The sequence below is a fragment of the Eurytemora carolleeae genome, unplaced genomic scaffold, assembly GCF_000591075.1.
Source record: "Eurytemora carolleeae unplaced genomic scaffold, Eaff_2.0 scaffold197, whole genome shotgun sequence".
NCBI lineage: Eukaryota > Metazoa > Arthropoda > Copepoda > Calanoida > Temoridae > Eurytemora > Eurytemora carolleeae.
Genome location: NW_019396181.1, coordinates 101,328 through 123,167, shown reverse-complemented (window position 1 = coordinate 123,167; position 21,840 = coordinate 101,328). Strand labels below are relative to the sequence as shown.

Sequence of the window (21,840 nt, the reverse complement as noted above, 5' to 3'; positions counted from 1 at the left end):
AAAAAAAACTTTTTTAGAAAAATATAAAAGGTCGACATTATTAACTTACTGAGACGATCATTACAAGTGTTATGTACATTGTACATGACATCTTCTCATGTTTGGTTATCTGTGTACATATATCTGTACATATATATATATACGTACATATTTATGAATATCTTAACATTCCCCTAACGGCTAACAATCTTGAAATCAGAAAGATTGAAATGTGGGTATTTATTAAAATAAAAATATATAAATAGTATTATAATTAAAATTTTTTTCTAAAGTCTGAACGTTTGTGTTATGAATCTCAGGATTAAGCATTGATCTCCATTTAATTTAGACTTATGGATTAATTGTATTCCTCTTTGATATCCAGTGATGGTTAATCTCTGCAGGAATACTAAATAAAGTAAATAAACAGGCGTTGGTTCTCAATTTTAAATCCAAATGAAAGCGTTCAAGATTAACGATTCTCAACACAAAAGCTCAAATATCTGTTAATTTACATAAATATATAGATTTAGAAGGCATCATATGGCAACTAAGACATATAAACAATCACAAATAAGTAAATAACATAAATACAGTTAGTTAAGGTTTCAAATATAAAAAAATTATACAAAGATAGTATGCTTGCTTTTTCTCATATATTTAATTCAATTACAAATGTAACTGGTTGCATCACAATTTTTTGAAAAGAGGTCATAACTTTTGGAATGTTAATCCCTACAAAAAGCGCAAATCCGTATATTTTGTTCCAGATCAATCTCTGAAAATATTGCAGACGTCAAGCCACAATTATAACTTCTCCCAGCTATGAAAGATCAATCGAAAATGTCAGCTGTTCATTATTGATTAAGATCTGAATCGCTTAAGGTTAAAATTTACAGATCAGCGCTATCTCATTATCAAAAGTTGAAACCTCTGAAGACCTTAATGGAGCATTTCTAGGATTTTCCCCATATTTAAAAAATGTTTTTATATTCTAAAATGCAGATATGCAATGTGCAACGTGCATTACTTGGGACATATACCATGTTATACGGCATACACTGAACGCGTAAAAGTTCTTTTTAAGGGGAATTCATGATTAAACATGAACTGTTCTTTTAAGATTTGTTTCATTTAAATGAAATGGAAAAACCACTGATCGAACAAGATATTCAAGCACTTTCATTTTCTGTGAGCAAACTTGCATTCAGCTCAATCTTTGCTCGTCGTACAATGAAGAGACCAACCAGTAAACTAGAATAGAAACAATATACAGTAGTCATTTATATCAATATAATGAAGACGACTTTCTGCTTCTATTTTTTATTTCTATCAATCTTTCAAACAGTAGAGACACATTAAAATATAAACAACAAGAAGTTATGCAAACTTGTAATTTGAATTTAGGGATCAAAGCAATAATAAAATAATAAATAATAAAAAGTCGTCTTAACTGTATTGATATAATCGCCGACCACTGTAATTAATAAATCCTATCTCAAGACTTTATGTATACAGTGGGACACATAAAAATGTGTACATCTTGTACTCTAAAGGAAAATGTGCTTTCAATATAGGTCTGTGTACTGCACTGCAACAGTCTAAACTAAACATTTGCCGTTTTTCATGTTTATTCGATCAAACTAGAATCATAACTTGAGTCTAACAGTCGTCTTCCCTGTCCACAGTTGCATGGGTTCCACTCTAGTATTTTGTAAGTAAATAGTGTTTTAATAAAAAATGTCCAGAAAAAAAGGAATCTATTTATTTGTTTAAATTGGGTTGTTTCCACGTATATTTTTACATTTTTTTGTTAACATTTTTTTGTTTACATTTGTTTGTTTCCCATTGTATGTTTACATTTGTTTGTTTACTTTGTTTTTTTTTACATTTGTTTGTTTGCGTTTGTTTGTTTACAATTGCTTTTTACATTTGTTTGTTTACCTAAGTATAAGTTGTACACCTAGAAGTATCCAACCTTTCCATACAGTTTCTTCAGAATATAGAACCTCCTCCATACTAATAACAGTTTTTATGACATCATCATCATCATCATCATCATCATCATCATCATCATCACCATCATCATTATTATTATTATTATCAATATAGTTATCATTACTTTTACTGTATCATCATCATCATTATTATTATTATTATTATTATTATTATTATTATTATTATTATCATTATCATTATCATTATGATTACTTTTAATATACCAACATCATTATTATTATTATTACTATCATTATCATTTTGATTACTTTTACTATATCATCATCATTATTACCTTCTAAGTGTAGACCCAATATATGCATTAATAATTTGGCTTGGAAGTAGACCCAACATACTTGACACAACGTACTTTGATACGGATAGACTGAAAAAAAACTTTAGTCTTAAAACTGCATTTTCTTAAAATAAAAAGCAAACTTTTATAACATTTACTGTCAAAAAGCTGACATTTATAATTATAAAAATTATCCACATTTATTTACAAGGAATATTTTTTTTATTTTAAAACATAAAAATATTTTAAAGAAATTTAAATTAATATAAAAGAAATAAAGTATAACTAACTTGGAGACCGCAAAAATGGAGTTTTGGAGACCATGAGGAACAGGGGTTAATCGGCTTAAAGCAACTAGTTTAAATGCCTGAAAGTATTTAAATTTTATAATTATTTAAGCCAGAGAGAGGGCTAAACTTTTGATTTTGATATTGCGTCACCATCTCAACCGAAGAAATAATGGGGTTTAGTGGAGTGTGGCTTGTTATCAACGGCTTAATTCTGGTTAACACAAATTGTAACCACAAAAAATAGGCTTTGTCACAAAATAAAATATTCTTATGTCTATATCTTTGCAACCTGATGGCGTAAACCTTTGACATTTAAAACTTTAGTATGAAATATAACATTGTGTTCTTCAGATATAGGGATTAAAAAATCACAATTTGGGGCAAAGGCTCAATTTCTAAAAATATCAATATCGAAGCTCTTATTGGTTGATTTCAAAGAAATTCCTCTAACGACAATTCTTAACCTCTAAAGCCTTGTATTCAGAGATTTAAAACACAAAAGATGTTTTCTCAGCTTCCTCTATCCAAATATGACATGCACAAAACGACAATAGTACTTTTATATTTATGAACTGTAGTGTGACGTGTGAGATAACAAAATATTTCTCACTTAATAAGGAATGGCGGAAAAAATTAAAAATATTAATAAATATTGAAAACTTTGATTACCTGAGAACCGGAAAGAACGGTGAGCAAAGCTTTAGAATATTCTGAACTGTTCATCAGTTTTCGAACAAAACCAGAAAAAAAAAACTAAAGAAAAAATTTTAAACTTAATATAAAAATCTAATTACGCTATTCCAAGTATGATTAATGGATTGTAATAAAAACTTAAAATCTTACTTTGAACTTTTTTAGTTTTTTTTTATGGTTTTTATTTGTTTTTATTGAAAAGCAGTCTCCTATCGGACAACCTTTCAAAAGTTAATTTAAACTTAAAATAAACCTCCATGTGAAAATGGTAATGCCTGATTCGCAACAGTACCCTAAATACTTGGATTTTGAAAACTGATTATTTTCAATTGTGGGTTCATTACAAAAGTGACTTACGCATTTCTAGTGCAGAAAAAATATATATGAATTATCAGAAATAAACATTTTTACCCTAAAGCTGTATTTTCCACATCAAGTAAAAGTTTCAAATATACTGGTGTCAATCGGACATTGCCATCTTTACATGGAGGGTAGCTTAAAGTTACGCTTACAGTTTCTTTAAATATAAAAGTACTGAAGTTTACCTTAATCAAATAATGTGCAAAGACGACGCCCAGAGTAGCGCTTACAATGGTAACAAGGAGTCCATACAGAACTCCAAACAAATATCTACAATAGAAACAAGGAGTCCATACAATACTCCAAACAAATATATAAAATAGAAACAAGTAGTCCATACAGTATTCCAAACAAATATCTACAATATAAACAAGGAGTCCATACAGTACTCCAAACAAATATCTACAATAGAAACAAGGAGTCCATACAGTACTCCAAACAAATATCTAAAATAGAAACAAGGAGTCCATACAGTACTCCAAACAAATATCTATAATATAAACAAGGAGGTAATACAGTACGAAAGATGTACAGGATGAAAGAATGAAAGAATGAAAGAATGAAAGAATGAAAAGATGAAAGGATAAAAGTTTGAAAGGATGAAAGAATGAAAGGATGAAAGGATGAAAGTATGAAAGAATGAAAGGATGAAAGGATGAAAGGATGAAAGGATGAAAGAATGAAAGAATGAAAGAATGAAAGTATGAAAGGATGAAAGTATGAAAGAATGAAAGGATGAAAGTATGAAAGAATGAAAGGATGAAAGGATAAAAGAATGAAAGGATGAAAGTATGAAAGACTACCTACCCTGCTGCCATATTTATAACAATATACCCCCAGGCTAGGGGTAAGGATACCAGGGTAAAGAGCAAGGTGAATATAAAAACTATTAACCAGGGCGGCTCCTGTTCAACCCACACCAACACAGCATGAATATAATCTCTAAACACCAAAATATTATTTTATTATATTTAAAGAGACGGTTGACATAATTTCAATTGTGACCTTCCGGGGAAAGTTGCAAACTTGATTATTAAAGGGGATTTTAAGAAAGCCGTGGTAGGCGATTATATCAATACTACGAAGACGACAAAAAAGTCGTCTTCATTGTATTGCTATAATCGCCTACCACTGTATCAAGTGGCATGTGTCCGACTTGCAACAATACCCGGCCTTCAAAATTTATCTGAATAACAATAAGGTTAAGATATCGTCATTTTTCTATCTAAAAAAGGTTGAAATTTTGTAAATTGCCTTCAATGTCTACAGTTTTCAGAAAATAAGGAAATATATCATTAATCCTACATTAGAAAAAAAGGAAATATGTCATTAATCCTAGATCAGAAAATAAGGAAATATATCATTAATCCTACATCAGAAAATAAGGAAATATATCATTAATCCTACATCAGAAAAATAAAGAAATATATCATTAATCCTACATCAGAAAATAAGGAAATATATCATTAATCCTACATCAGAAAATAAGGAAATATATCATTAATCCTACATCAGAAAATAAGGAAATATATCATTAATCCTACATCAGAAAAATAAGGAAATATATCATTAATCCTACATCAGAAAACAAGGGAATATATCATTAATCCTACATCAGAAAACAAGGGAATATATCATTAATCCTACATCAGAAAATAAGGAAATATATCATTAATCCTACATCAGAAAAATAAGGAAATATATCATTAATCCTACATCAGAAAATAAGGAAATATATCATTAATCCTACATTAGAAAATAAGGAAATATATCATCAATCCTACATCAGAAAAATAAGAAAATATATCATTAATCCTACATCAGAAAACAAGGGAATATATCATTAGTCCTACATCAGAAAATAAGGAAATATATCATTAATCCTACATCAGAAAATAAGGAAATATATCATTAATCCTACATCAGAAAAATAAGAAAATATATCATTAATCCTACATCAGAAAATAAGGAAATATATCATTAGTCCTACATCAGAAAAATAAACAAATATATCATTAATCCTACATCAGAAAATAAGGAAATATATCATTAATCCTACATCAGAAAATAAGGAAATATAACATTAATCCTACATCAGAAAAATAAGGAAATATATCATTAATCCTACATCAGAAAATAAGGAAATATATCATTAATCCTACATCAGAAAAATAAGGAAATATATCATTAATCCTACATCAGAAAATAAGGAAATATATCATTAATCCTACATCAGAAAATAAGGAAATATATCATTAATCTTACATCAGAAAATAAGGAAATATATCCTTAATCCTATATCAGAAAATAAGGAAATATATCATTAATCCTAGATCAGAAAAAGGTTTTGTGATTAGCATTGTAGCATTGTAGCATGTATAAACTAAGGGATCTTGAAATTCATTTTGATCATGAAATTTGAAACTTTACAACTGCAAGGTCGCATAATATGAAACGAATCGTGATAGATCGTAATAAACAAGGACATACAAAACGCCTTAACTCTCATTTTTTTGTTAGAAATGTGTACTGCAGTTTCTGGGAGAAATATAAACAAACATTAACACCACTGAGTTTTTTACACCTTTCAAAAAACTTCAGGAAACTTTTCGAAGAATAATAATATGTGAATATTCTTTCATAAAATGGAGAATAGAGAACCCTGAACAGAGGGGTGTTGAGTTAAAACAAAATATTTTAGAATAAAATTACGAATGTTTTTGATTTCAAAACTGCACTAAATGAAGGGCGTTGCACGTAAAATTTTTTCTTTTACTTAAAAAAAGAAAACAATTTCAGCCTTTAACATCCCCCGGCCACCCATGAGTGTCCACAAAAAAATTCAGCCCAATCGGTCCAGCTGTTTGGCGGCTATAGGCAACATATATTTACGAATGTCTTGTTTTATTAAATAGATTTCTACGATTTTTAAGTGTGTTGTTTGAGTGAAAACTTTATTCAAATTATTTCGTGATACAAGATTGAGAAACGTGCTTTTCGCCGTAAATATATAACAAATATATAACAAATGCAAAATCAATACAAAAAATTCCGTTAACTATACTTTTTGTAATTAGATTCAGTAGTTGGTAAAATCAACATTTTTTTATTGTTTCAAACTGATTTTGTTTGTGAAAACCTCTCTATATACCAAAACGGCGAAACCTGAATCTGATCAGCAATGGGAAGAAATTGACATTTTTCTAGATTGAAACATGTTTAATTTTGATAATTTCTCAATTGTATTTCCAGCAAAATATACCCAAATCACTTTTGCATAGAAGCCACAAATATAAATAAATAGTTTTCAAAGACAAATACATTGATATCTAATTCATTCTTGATGCAGACAAAGCATTATAGGGTACCGGTTATCAATGGAGGGTCAACTTGAAATTACGTTTACAAATCTAAGAATTAAAAATATGTTAAGAAAATGAGTATTTGCCGCAAACTCAATTGTTTTAATACCTAAATCTTTGCAACCTGATGGTGTAGACCTTTATTATTTCAAACTTAGACTTTTTGATCTACCAAAAACGAAAGTTTGAAATTTCAAAGGTCAACGAAATCGGGTTGTAAATATAATGGATTAGAAAATTAGAGTTTGTGGCCAAGACTGAATTCCTTTAGTTTGTATTCTAACCTGAAAAGGTACATTGAGAATATACTGAGGAAAACGAATAGAACTGTTGTCACAGTTTTTAAAAACTTGTTTTCGCTTATTTTCTCTTCACAGATCTGAAATTATTTTAACTTTTATTAGAAAATCTTTGAATCTAATTTTTAGAACAACAATCACAGTTTTTTTATATACAGGGTTACCCTCAAGGGATAACACTGTAATAACGACCTATTTATTCTTGTCAAATTTTGGCTCAGGTTTAATTCTAGGTTTGAAACAGTCTAGGGTTATGCTATAGATTTAAACGCCTCTAGTTTACTCTAGGTTAAACGAAACATGGTTAAAAATGTCCATGCTCAATCCACGTTTTAAAAATACGGCCCATGTTTAATCTCAATCTAAACTGGCCCATGTTTAATCTCAGTCTAAACCGGCCTATGTTTAGTCTCAGTTTAAACCGGTTCATGTTTAATCTCAGTCTAAACCGGTCCATGTTTAAATCTCAGTCTAAACCGGATGGGCGGATTTTTGGTAATGTCAATTTGGTAATGACAATTTGGTAATGACAATTTGGTAATGACAATTTGGTAATGACAATTTGGTAATGACAATTTGGTAATGACATTTTGGTAATGACAATTTGGTAAGGTGACAATTTGGTAACGACAATTTGGTAATGACAATTTGGTAAGCTCACAAAAGTGACAATTTGGTAATGACAAATTGGTAACAACAAAAAAGTGACAATTTGGTAATAAAAATATGGTAACGTCATAAAAGGGACAATTTGGTAAACGAAATAAAAGTGACATTATGTAAAATTGTTTAATTATTAGTTTTATATTCAATTGAAGATAATTGATTCTAGGAATCTTTTATTTCTGCACAAAAGAAATGCGCCAAAAATAATTGTAAAATTCGCAATATTTTCTAAAATCCACGTTTCAACCTGCACTTGTGTCATATACTGCAAGAAGAGGAGACTTGGATCATGAATTACTTATTCATCACCCCTTCTAGGGGTGACAAAATGTTACAAGATTCAGAAGGATTTAAATACTACAACAAGAACGGACTTTATGTATGTCAATGTTAGGAAGTTATTAATGTTACTTTTTATATGTAATTACCAAACTGTCCCTTTTATAATCAACATTTAACATTTAAAAGGATGCAGTGCTTGGCCCCTAGCCCATCCTAGCCGCAGCGCTTGGCCCATAAATTGTCTTAACCTAACCTAACCCAAAATAATGAGAGAAACAGCACATTATTAAACTTTTAATAGGCCGCAGCGCTCGGCCCCCTAGCCCATCCTAGCCGCAGCGCTTGGCCCATAAATTGTCTTAACCTAACCTAACCCAAAATAATGTGAGAAACAGCACATTATTTAACTTTTAATAGGCCGCAGCGCTCGGCCCCCTAGCCCATCCTAGCCGCAGCGCTCGGCCCAGAAATTGTCTTAACCTAACCTAACCCTAAATAATGTGAGAAACAGCAAATTATTAAACATTAAATTGAATTAAATTTAACATTTATCAACAAATTGTCACTTTTTTGTAGTTACCAAAATTTCATTACAAAATTGTCACTTTTTTGTTATAGTTACCATATTGTCATTACCAAATTGTCACTTTTATGACGTTACCAATTTGTCATTACCAAATTGTCACTTTTGTGAGCTTACCAAATTGTCATTACCAAATTGTCGTTACCAAATTGTCACCTTACCAAATTGTCATTACCAAATTGTCATTACTAAATTGACATTACCAAAAATCCCCCCGTCCTAAACCGGCCCATGTTTTAATCTCAGTCTAAACCGGCCCATGTTTAATCTCAGTCTAAATCGGCCCATGTTTAATCTCAGTCTAAATCGGCCCATGTTTAATCTCAGTCTAAATCGGCCCATGTTTAATCTCAGTCTGAATCGGCCCATGTTTAATCTCAGTCTAAATCGGCCCATGTTTAATCTCAGTCTAAACCGGCCCATGTTTAATCTCAGTCTAAATCAGCCCATGTTAAATTCTATGTTTTTAACGCCCTGGGTTTAATGTAAACGTCCCAATGAAAATAGCCCCATGGTTTAATGCCTGGTAGCCCACTATAGTTTCAGTAGAAGTAAATATTTCCATTTAGTAGTGGATAGCGCCGGTACACGGATTTAAATCTAATTGAATGATAAGATAGATAGATAAATAGATGTTACTGCAATGCAATTTCTATTGGTACTTACTAGACAACAATCACATGACTGACCACTGGATCAGGCGCTAATGGACTCCGCATAAAAGACTATACCAGCTTTAATGCATTATTTAGAACGGGCCAAGTGAAATTCTTTTGGTCTGACACGACTATTTGATTACTAGGTTGAAACAGCCAATGCACAATTCTTGGTCTAAAACGACCCGAGTTATTGTTAAATTTCTAAGCTTAAAACGGCCCAGTTTTAATGACTAATTAAACGGCCTTGGGCCCATGTGTAATGTCTCATTAAAAAAATTTTACCTGATTATCTTGAGGTGAAATCTCGTTAAAACTCTCATCCTCCAAAATCTAGAAATGACAAAAGGAAAAATTAAGTTTTAGAAAACTACTTTAAGAACTTTAATTAATAATATACACTGCATGTCAAAGCTTTCAAATTATAGATAGTTGCTTGTTTGAAGACTTTAATAGTTAATTTGTCGCTGATAGCTTTCTGACAACACGGTTAGCTGACAAGCTGACAATGTGTATTATGCTGACAACACTGTCAGATTACAATCTGACAACGTTTGCTATGCTGACAATACTGTAAGCTTACAAGCTGGTATCATGTAATACGCTGACAACAATGTAGCTATCAAGCTCACAACGTGTATTATGCTTACAACCATGTTAGTTGAAAAGCTGACAACACTGTTGGCTGACAAGCTGAAAAAATTTAATATTATGCTGACAACACTGTTAGAAAAATAGCTGACAACGTGTAATGTACTAACAAAACTGTTCGCTGTCTAGCTGACAACATATAAAATACTGACAACACTGTAAGCTGAGAAGCTGACAACGTGTATTATGCTAAAAACACTGTTAGCTGATTAGCTGAAAAACGTGCATTATGCTGAAAACACTTTAGCTGAATAGCTGAAAAACGTGTAATTTACTGACAACACATAATAGCTGACAAGCTGACAACGTGAATTATGCTGACAACATTGTTAGCTGAAAAGCTGACAACGTGTATTTTACTGACAACACGGTAGCTGACAAGCTAACAAAATTTGTGAGTTGACAAGCTGACAACGTGTATGAGGTCACAAATCTGTTGAAATTTATAAATTATTTTTTGTCAAGTTGCTTGTCACTGGTAACACCTTTAGCAAGTTAACGACTTTGTTCAATGGAGAATTATAACAATTAAAACATTTTAGTCAAATTATGTTTCAATATACCTTAATTTTGTCGTCTTCCATTTTTTGGATTTTGGGGGAAATTTTTTTATTTTTTTTTAATTCTTGTCACGGTTGCATTGTATTTTGTTTAAGAAAATCTGAAATAATGATTTAATATTGATTATGTGTCTATACAGATGTTTTATGTTTGCTGGCAATTACAGGTATAAAAATTTACACTGTAAAAGTAAACTTAAAGGGACTGTAAATATAATTTTCTTAAAGGGAGTGTTAACGTAATCAAGTGATCCTATGTTGATAGAGTGGCATGTCTGATTCACAACGGTACCCATAAAATCTTTGTTTAAAATATAAATTAGATTAGCTCATGTTTTTGTTTTTGAAAACTGATTATTTTATGTGACTTGAGAATTTCTTTCTTCAGAAACAATAGAGACATTAACATATTTTAACATTAATTTAAGCTGCAGAAATAACATTATTAATCAGATTTAGGTTTCTAGGGTACTATTGTGAATCGGACATGCCCTTAAGTTAAATGTAGAATCGCTTAGATTTAATTGGATTAATATTTAAGTTGTCAGCCCAAAGAACACATAAGCTGCTGCAGGATTCAAATTGACATTATATATATTCCAAAATTAATTAGTTTCTTTGCAGTATGAAAGTAACTGACTAATTACCTAATTATATTTAATATGTGATATATAACACGTGTTTAATATGTAGATATATAACACGTGTTTAGTAAATAAAATGATTTATTTATTTGTAACGTTTTCCAGAGACAATAATTTTACAACTGAAAAAGGGAAAAGCGAAATTGTTAAGATTTAAAAAAATTTGAACCCTGAAAAAATTTAAGAAATAAACTGTTCGTATGTAAACAAAGGAATTGAGTCTTTGCCACAAATTTGTTAATCCCCATATCTTTGCAACCTGATGATGTAAACATTTGATATTTCGCATTTCGATTATTTGATCTGTCATAGTTTGAAATATCTAAGGCCTACAACATTGGTTTGCAAAGATATAGGGATTCAAAGACTTAATTCCTTTGGTGTTAAGACGGAATTGCAGATACCGAACGTCAAACTACTTATTAATTTACGAATAGACATTCCGATGTTACATTAGAAACAGAACATAAAAAGTATGAAAAAGTTAGTTTCTTGATATGAAAAAATAACACCTTGTTTTGTTTAATGCTATTCGTCCGCTTGATATGAGCCCATTTTATTTTTTATTCTTAAAAAGGAATTGAGTTTTTGCCACAAATTCAAATTTCCTAATCCTTATATCTTTGCAATCTGATGGTTTAATAGTAAACCGATGATATTTCAAACTTAGACTAATCACCCCGGACTTATCCAGGGCAATAGCTTTTTTAATTTAATCCCGTTTTGGTCAATAACTCAACAATATTTAAGCTTACGCAGTTGTCTTTTTATACCCTTTTTTAAATAGGTATAAGCCGACAAAAAAAAAGTATAAAGAAAAATGCGAAAAATGCATGTTTAATGTCAAATTGTGATCAAAAGTCCAAGTTTGCTGGGATAAAGACCGAACTATAATTAAATCACGGGCAGCCGTAGTACATTTGAATTTCCAAGCCGGGTCAACCTTTCCGGTCCCAGTTTGTACTGTACCCAACTCTATGGACAGGACTAGCCGGTGCAACAAGGTTGACGCGGTCAAACGTTATGCTTTATATAGGTTAGATTTACGTTTACTAAAGGAGCAGAGGTACGTGAAAGAAGGGTATATATGATCTAACAGAATTCAAGGTTTGAAATATCAAAAGTCCACGGCATCGGGTTGCTAAGATATCGGAAAAAGAGTCTGTGGCAAAAACTTATTTCCTCTGTTATATGTACACAAATAAAGGAGGGGGGAGGGAGTTTCTGTGTACTTTATTTCATTTATGACATTATTAATTAACATATAGTTACATAACTATAAACAACAAGGACAAAAAATAAATTATTTATAATAAATTTTTAAAAACTTTAAAACAAAGAAACGTTTTTACACTTTTAATAACTCTCTTAGGAAGTATAGTTCATTTTATATATATTAGTATATATTAATAAGATTTAAGCTTATATGCTCTTCTTCTAACCAACACAGAGATCTAGAGAACTATGCAAATTTTGCATTAATTTTGGAGACCGGATAACTTTGAAGTGTCGCAGCTCCTTGGCCATTGGTTTAAGATAAATAACTCACTTGTATATTTTGTAGCCCTAGATATGTAAATTTTAAGGGCCACAGCGCGCGAGTTGCTTTCTTTAGTTTAAAAGAAGTAATTGGCAAAATGTGGATTGCCGTTAAATTATAAAGAATTCTTTATATATTTGCTTTTTTCTGTTCTTTTAACTTTATAATTCTTACATCTTTGAAAGATCATAGACCTTTGATATTGTAAACGTTACAAAGATATGGGAATTATTAAATATATCCCCTCAATCTGTAATCTCAACTGGTTAAATCCTTACATTCCTTCATTTATTATTTAACATTAATGATTTCAAAATTTTTCGAGTTTTAAGAGTAGAAATCCATGAATTACAAAAACTGTAATTTTTTTTTTCAAAGCTTATAGCTATTAAATTTTACTTTGTAACAATTTCTTGAGAGGTTTAAAAAAAACTTTGTAATGAATTAATTCAAATATTTCAAAAAATTGTTTTATTGTTTTTTTTAAATTTGTTTTTCATCCTTCCCTATATTTGGTTTCTTCAAAATTTATATTTTGTCTCTCTTTAGTCTTTAGTGAATGCAATTTGTTACTTTAAAATAATTTAATTATTTATCAATACAAAACTGGTTATATCTAGTTTTCTTCAAAACCGGTTACATTTATTTTTCTTCAAAACTGGTTATATCTATTTTTCTTTAAAACTGGTTATTTCCTGGCTTCAATCAATATGTGAGAGTACAACCTTTAAAGGACCGCTCATAAAAAAATTAGACCCCCAAGGCTCTACCATTAATGGTTATATGGAGGTTTATCAAAAAGTACGTCAGAAAATGTTTTAAAAATATTTATTTTCTGTTTCACAAATATTTACATGTGACACATGATACTTTTGACTAGGCATTAAAAAAATATTATTTGGGGAAAATATGTGCTCAATTATGAAGTTGAAAAAGTGAAGAAATTTTAGCACTCTTGTTGGGTTAAAATTAAATGGATAGGGTTAAAATTAAATGGATAGGGTTAAAATTAAATGGATAGGGTTAAAATTAAATGGATAGGGTTAAAATTAAATGGATAGGGTTAAAATTAAATGGATAGGGTTAAAATTAAATGGATAGGGTTAAAATTAAATGGATAGGGTTAAAATTAAATGGATAGGGTTAAAATTAAATGGATAGGGTTAAAATTAAATGGATAGGGTTAAAATTAAATGGATAGGGTTAAAATTAAATGACATATTTGCTTTTACGAAACCAAAATAAGAACCAAGTGCTTTAACGGTTTAGACTTTTATTTCCAGGGCTACACAATATTGCAATAACATTGACAAGGTAAACCCTGATAATTTGAGCAAAATGTCCATAAAGGTCGTACAGTCTATAGATCATCAAAAAACTCGATCAATTGTCTATATTGATCATGAAACAAATATATCAATTGTCTATAAATAGATCATTAAACAAATGGATCAATTGTCCATATAGATCATTTAACAACTGGATCAATTGTCCATATAGATCATTTAACAACTGGATCAATTGCCCATATAGATCATTTAACAACTGGATCAATTGTCCATATAGATCATTTAACAACTGGATCAATTGTCCATATAGATCATTTAACAACTGGATCAATTGCCCATATAGGTCATTTAACAACTGGATCAATTGTCCATATAGATCATTTAACAACGGGATCAATTGTCCATATAGATCGGAAAACAGCTGGATCAACTGTTTATTAAGATCATTTAACTGTTTAACAGCTGAATCAATTGTCAATACAGATCATAAAACAATTGAAATCTATTATATTTTTAGATCATAGAACAAACTAGTAGATCAATTGTCTCATTAAACAATTTGATCAATTGTTTTGTTGGATCGCAAAACAAAATAGTAGATCAATTGTGCAAGTTGTTTAAGGTGTTAGGATTTTATTTTTCAACTTTTCTGATTTTCTTAATCAGCAAGAATTAAAAACAACGTTAATTTCTTATTTTCATGTGTATTGAGATTCATTTAAAAACATTTTATTAACTATCGATTTTATTTTTACCAAAAATATCACGAATTTGTATTTTTGCCCCCCCCCCTTCTTTACACAAAAAGTCTAGTGGCGTCAAATGACTTCCTTCAATTCTAAATAAAAATTAGAAAGTGAAATTAATTTTCTCTCTTTCTGTGATTACTGCAATATCTACAGCAATTAAGAGTTATGCAGCCTTTTAAAACTTTTTTGATCAATTTCAGCAAAATTTAGATTTTAAAATCCATTAAACATATAAAATAACGTTTTTTAGGTTTTCGAAAACTTTCTGATTCTCTCTGTATATATTATATATATGAGAGTTTGTAAAATGATAAATATTACATACAAATGTGATATTTATAAATTTTGACATAATAAGCAATATTTAGTTTAGCGTGACGTGTATAGATATTGTCGTAAATAAGTTTAGTTCACTGTACATTTGATGTTTGAACCACACTATCTTTTGTATAACTAAAGTTTCGGTGCCGGAACTTTATTTCTATCTATCTATCTATCTATCTATATATCTATCTATCAATCTATCTATTTATCTATCTATCTTTCTTGGTATCTATCTATCTTTTACTAGAACTACATATACGTCCTTTGTACCTAATCTTAAACCACAATACAATTTGTGAGAATGAAAATATTAGATAATTTCTCTATTTGTTTTCATATATTTGTTAAGAAGGAAGAGGAAGGCAGGCAGGTAGTTAATAATTACTACAAGCCAGGTGTGCCTAGGCAAATATGATAGATAGATAGTTAGGCAGACATGATAGATAGACAGATACTAGATAGATAGATAGATAGATAGATAGATAGATCGATAGATAGATAGATAGATAGATAGATAGATAGATAGATAGATAGATAGAGAGATAGATAGATAGACAGAGAGATAGATAGATGAGTGTAGTAAATGCCCTAATCCATTAAGGTTTCTCAAACCCGTATCAATCCAGGTACAACTCAATATCCCTCGTTTGTCTATTAGGCATCAGAACTAATCAGTTCTATCAGACGATCTTCAACTCATTCGTTTAGATAGATTGATATAAGGATAGATAAGTAGATAGATGGATAGATAGGTAGAAAGATGGATAGATGGATAGATAGATAGATAAATAGATAGATAGATAAATAGATAGATAGATAGATAGGTAGATAGATAAATAGATAGATAGATAGATAGATAGATAGATAGATAGATAGATTTGGATAGATGGATAGATGGATAGATAGATAGATAAATAGATAGATAGAGAGATAGATAGATAGATAAATAGATAGATAGATAGATAGATAGATAGATAGATAGATAGATTATATAGATAGATAGATAGATAAACAGATAAATAGATATAATAAAGGCTGGACACGGAAAAACTGTCTGGAAAATATCAACTGTGAAGAAAAAGATAAATTTGCTAAAGATTGCAGTTATGACGAGGGTAAGGGGGGGGGGTTACATTGACAAGTGACAACCCTACTCCATTATTTTGTAAATGGTGCGTATACTGCTTGGATACAGGGTAAGTCTATACACTATACACTATACAGGCAGCAAGTAAGAAACCATCCTAACCATTCTCCATACAGCCTATACAGTATAAACTCCATACCTTTAATATCAGCTGTTCAATACGGTTTCTCCAAAACAAAAACATAAAACAAGACAATTGCTCATTTGATTCAGAACGACTTTGCGTTGTTTTTATTATATCCGACCGTTATATATTTACATATTGTGAAAGTTATAGTAGTGAACGTGTTTTGGGGTTTAAATACGACTGTTCGTCCTGATAACGGACACTGTGATTAGGTCTCACGCTCTCAAGCAAAAATCTTTGAGAACTTTGCCAATTACTTCTTTAAAGCTAACAACAAGTGCTTTATAGTGCCAACATGTAAACTTGTAAAGGGTTTCAGAAAAGTAGAAGTGAGCTAGATGTCGGCAAAATCAATGCCCAAGTCGACCCTATATTAAAAATTGATGAGACTTTTTACAAGCAGGCTGAATCTATGTGCGGCGCCATTTTTAACTTTGAACTGTTTAAAAATAAGCCCATTCTTTTTATTAGTATTAGTAATTCTAGTGAAGGTGGACTTCCTATTCTTTTAAAATAGTAATCTCTATTTTTCTGGGTTTTTTTGTTTGTGCTTTGTTTGGTAGGTCTGATCTTTACTCCCGGATACCTTGTCCAATTTTCCTAAAATTTCATTTCAAGGTGACTCCTCATTTATTGAGATGCCCTGTACAGTGTACACGAGTCAACCGTACTCTTTAACCCTGTCATAATTCACAAATTGGGTATTTTTCTCTAATATAGATGGGAAGGGGAAGAAGGGGTGTTCCCTCAATGATTATGCCCTTAGAATTGAGAAAGAGGAGTGTGATACATTTCTCTAGTTCGACTTTTCAAGGCCTGCTCATTAAAAAAATAAGACCTCTAACTTGTATGGTTGTGGTGTAAGGGAGAATTTTTAAACAGATAAATTGAGTTGGTGTTAAATCGTAGTAGAAATTAATCTATGTTAAATGCAAGTAAACGATTTCTGAGCCCGCGATTAAAAAATTCGGGAAAATACTGCTCGGGTCTAAGCTACCGTTGGGCCTTATTTAATGCTGGAGGTTTCGTATTCAGCTGCATCTTATTTTCCATAGCGTTGATTTCAAAAAACCGGTTTAATATTCTTTTTGGCGGAGGACACTCCGATAAGATGGCCAATCATTTGGTAGAGGCCTGGTTTACCCGGATTGAGATCAAGGTAGCTAAACGTATTTTCCGCTTTTTCTCTATTTGCTACATAGGTTAAAGTATTTTAGAAACAAATGATAGCTTTGTTAAGACATATAAATCTACACCCTTTTAGATTAGGAGTAACTATGAGTTACCCCGGGCAGCGCTGGGTTCTCAAGCTAGAAAAAAATATAGTTGTTTTCAGATTAAAAATGAAGAATGATGATTGTGTAAGATTAGTAGATAGACAGAAGGAGAATAGAAGGTGATATAGAAATACTAAATAACAATAGTTTAAAATTTCTAGATTATCAAAACCAGAGATTCTGAAAAGTGTAATTTTTCCTGAAAAGTCTAATTTTTCCTGAAAGGTCTGATTTTTCCTGAAAAGTCTAATTTAGGTTTGGCAGATGTTCTCCGTTTTAGATTATTTAAATATTTTTGTTATAAAGTTCAAATAATTCAAAACTGTATTATGTCAAAGTCTAATTTTTAAAAAAATTAGAAATATCTTTATTTCTATTAGAAAACTTGTCCATTTTTGCACAATTTGTGTTTCGTTTTTTGCTTATATCTTCTATTCTATCAGGGTAAAATGTGACATGATAAAAGAAAATTTAATGTTTAGAATAAAATATTTTAAAAACAGTTGATTTTCTTACAATATGACAAATATTGACATTGAAAGAAAAAGTGTGTAATAACGAATCAAAAATTGTACAAAAACGAACCAAAAATTGTGCAAAAACGAACCAAAAATTGTGCAAAAACGAACCAAAAATTGTGCAAAAACGAACCAAAAATTGCAAAAACAAAAAGAAATACTTCCGAAATATTATAAAACTTATCATTTATTATAATTGTCCCGCTAAAGACTATAAGACTGCAAAATATATTCTTGTATAATCTCGTTAAACTAAATATTCTCTATAGATGTGAAAACAAGTCATTTATGAAAACATTTAAAATTTTAAAACAAAAAATTTTGATTTAAAATTTTTTTTAGATATGATTCTCAATTTCATTTCCTTAATGATAACCAACTACAGTACAGGGTAAGCTAGATATATAAAACATTAATCAAAAATATTAATTCAAAAAAATTTAGCATTTTAAAAAAGATTGATGAACAATAAAATGACGAAAACAAATTTTTGTTTAAAAAAACACATATATCTTTACATGTAGTTAAATTAAATAAATTTGATCTTGAATGTGTTTAAAGGGACAGTTGCCGTTATTTCAAATAACCCTTTCATTCCCGATCACACCGTTATCCTTAAAAGCTCTGTTTGATTCAATTTGAATTCGATATTCATGTTTTTGTTCTTATTTACTGACTAATTTTATTTGTGTTTTTTCTGCAAAAGTTACTTAAGCATAGAAAAACGATAACTTCTTTCTTATTGTTACTCAAATAAAGGTTTAAAGGGTACCGTTGTGAAACAAACATGCTACTCTTATACTAAACTGGAGAGTAACTTGAAATTAAGTTTACAATCCCTTTAAGTCTGGATTAAAAACTGGATGCTGTACACTTGGTGACAATGCCGCACTCCGTTGTATAATTATCTGGATGTGTACTGTTGCTGTTGTCGTCTTCATAGCACTAGTTGTGAAGATTATCAGCCAAGAACATCAGGTTCAGGTAAAACAACTTTCTAAGACATAATTCGTTTTAATGGATATTCTTAAAGTTTGTTTTAATGGTAAGCAATTATAGCCATACAAAAAGTCTAAGTTTGAAATGTCGAGAGTTTACAACTTCACACTGCAAAGATATAGGGATTCGAAAATTTGAGCTTGAGGCAAAAAACCTCCGTTGTAAATAAACAGATTGTTCTTTTATATTTAAGACAAAGTTCAGATTGATTTTTCAATTCGTTTCTTTGTTTCAAGAATTGAATGGCATGAACAAACGTTAGTTTTTAAATGACTGATAAATCTTTCCTTTAGATCGGAGACATAGTTACGGGACACAAGAACTGTTCAGATATAGGAGCCTGGGTCCTGTCCCAAGGTTGGTTTTTGGGGGATTTTTTCAAACATATTTTTATTTAGATACTAATGAATCGGTGGCTGAAACTTTTGAGTTGGATATTTGGCTAAGCTGGGGAATCATAGGTTTAAAGTTGGCTATCCAACATAAAAGTTTCGCCTTAAGAAATGTAAATGTTGATTTAAGAATCATGATAATTGATTTATATTATGGAAATTTGAACAAATTTTGGTTGGGGAACCCGGTAGAACCACAGGAATGTTCTTAGCTTGGTTTAAAAAATCGAAGTTAAATAAATTGACTTTTCTAGAGTAAATTTAGTTTCCAGGAAAGATTGGTTGACAAGCTTGTTGTTGATAACTTAGAGTTCAAACATGTGAAACTTGCCCCTAATCAGTTGATGTACGTGTTAGAGATGTCAACGATAGTGTAACGTAACGTAAAATGTACGTTTTTGTACGTTACGTTACACTAATGTGTAATGGTTGGATATATTCTATATAACGTGAACGTTATAGGAGCACATACCTAACGTTAACGTTAAACGTTAACGTTAGAGTAACATACCCCCAACGTTAGCGTTTTGTGGAAATGTAACGTTATTTTTCTAATATCTACAACTTTTTTGACCATAACGTAAAGAAATGTTTTGTTTCCAAGGGGAGTTTGAAAGTCTAACGCTTGAAAAACTAATTGTGATTTGATTGAATATCGTAACGAAAGGATTTCTATTTCAAAGTTCAACTTATTTAAAGTGTAACGTTGTATTACTGTAAAATGCATTACTGTTTATGAAAACGTTTTGAAACGTTTTCCCTTATAGTATAATGAAAAATTCAACGTTGCAGAAATGGGTTATTATTTTAATAATCAGGAAACAAAATTTTTTTTTACAGAGTAAGATTCTGTAAATCAAAACGTTTCATAACTTTTCTCTGAATACTAAATTGATTAGTCTAACGTTAGATATATGTCTGATGAAAATATTGTTCATAAAACGTTAGACTATGAGGGCTGAGTTTTAATTTCAAAAGTGTAACAATAATTCTGCCAATCAAAACATTTCAAAACGTCTTTAATATATCAATGTAAGAGATTCGACTGATGATTATGACAGCAAAGACTAATGGTTTTTCATTTCAAGTTTAAAGAAAATAAGTTTATGCCAAAAACTCTAATTTTCATTTAATATATCTTTGCAACCCGATGTCGTAGACCATTAATATTGAAATATACAAGGTTTAAACCATCGGGTTGGAAAGATATAGGGATTAGTAAATTTGAAAAAAAAACTTTCTAAAGTGTAAACGAGTTTTTTGTAACATGCTATTAGTGAAAATTCAAATCTTATAAATGTTTCTTGGACATCAAAGGTTTTTGATTTGTCATTGTTTGATGAAGCCCACTAAAACTCTGGAAAAGGAAGACGACATTAAGAAATTTTACATATGCATTTTCTGTTATAAAGCAAATGATTTACTAATTGCAAAAAAATCAACTTATTAAGTGGAACGGGTCTGGGAACAAACACAATTGCTGGGTTTCATGCTTATTTGACTACTTGAAATCATAACTTCAGTTGGCATGGTTCATTTTTAGGTTGGAAAATTTAGAAATGTAGATACTTACTAAAATGCGACAATATTTTATCAAATGGAAAATGCATTTTATGTTTAGAATAGAAAAAAACTGATTTTTTAATCCATTTTTTTAAAAGAAAAAAATGTTAAATAATTTTATTTCGCGTTGTTTGTGTTAAAAAAACTTTAGCACTTGTCTTACTATATTTGATATTTTTTAACCGCAAACATGAACTCTGAAAACATTTTCATTGTGGTTTGTAAACTAAAGTTAATGCCGCTTTTTTACTCAGTTTGTAAGTAGCATAAAAAAAACACCAAAAGAACTAAAAATTCGCCACAAATTATAATTTTCTAATCTCAACATCTTTGCAAGCTGGTGTTGTAGACTTTTTATATTTCAAGCTTCGGTTAGATAAGAATGTCTAAAGGAATTGAGTTGTTTACAAACTTATATTTCTAATCCCTAAGTCTACTACAGTCAACGAGTATGGGTTCACAACTTCACACCCTTTGCTAATGGTAGATGTCAAGTCTACTACAGTCAACGAGAATATATTTCTACTTTTGCTGAATCAATATGTATTTATAAGTTCAATGAATGCATTCCTGAATCACGAAAATGTTTACAAAGAA

General features: G+C 30.3%; 2 protein-coding genes across 2 annotated transcripts in view; one reads left to right on the top strand and one right to left on the bottom strand.

The window, feature by feature from the left end:
- Positions 1-204: 204 nt before the first annotated feature.
- LOC111697427 (transmembrane protein 64) lies at positions 205-10,787 on the bottom strand. The gene is made up of 10 exons (XM_023467452.1): positions 10,678-10,787; positions 9,749-9,796; positions 7,262-7,356; positions 4,423-4,557; positions 3,801-3,885; positions 3,232-3,315; positions 2,563-2,639; positions 2,273-2,362; positions 1,924-1,998; positions 205-1,233 (listed from the first exon to the last, which is right to left on the bottom strand). Exons 1-10 carry the CDS (start codon positions 10,696-10,698, stop codon positions 1,152-1,154), a joined length of 792 nt encoding a protein of 263 aa, XP_023323220.1. The 5' UTR covers positions 10,699-10,787; the 3' UTR covers positions 205-1,151.
- Positions 10,788-17,824: 7,037 nt separating this feature from the next.
- The window catches only part of LOC111697400 (glutathione hydrolase proenzyme-like), an 11,882-nt gene continuing 7,866 nt past the window's right edge, over positions 17,825-21,840 (top strand). The window contains exons 1-4 of the mRNA XM_023467412.1: positions 17,825-17,890; positions 18,632-18,680; positions 19,136-19,273; positions 19,582-19,645. Of these exons, the coding sequence (XP_023323180.1) occupies positions 17,838-17,890; positions 18,632-18,680; positions 19,136-19,273; positions 19,582-19,645 (304 nt within the window). The 5' untranslated portion in view covers positions 17,825-17,837. The remainder of the gene's footprint in view (positions 17,891-18,631; positions 18,681-19,135; positions 19,274-19,581; positions 19,646-21,840) is intronic.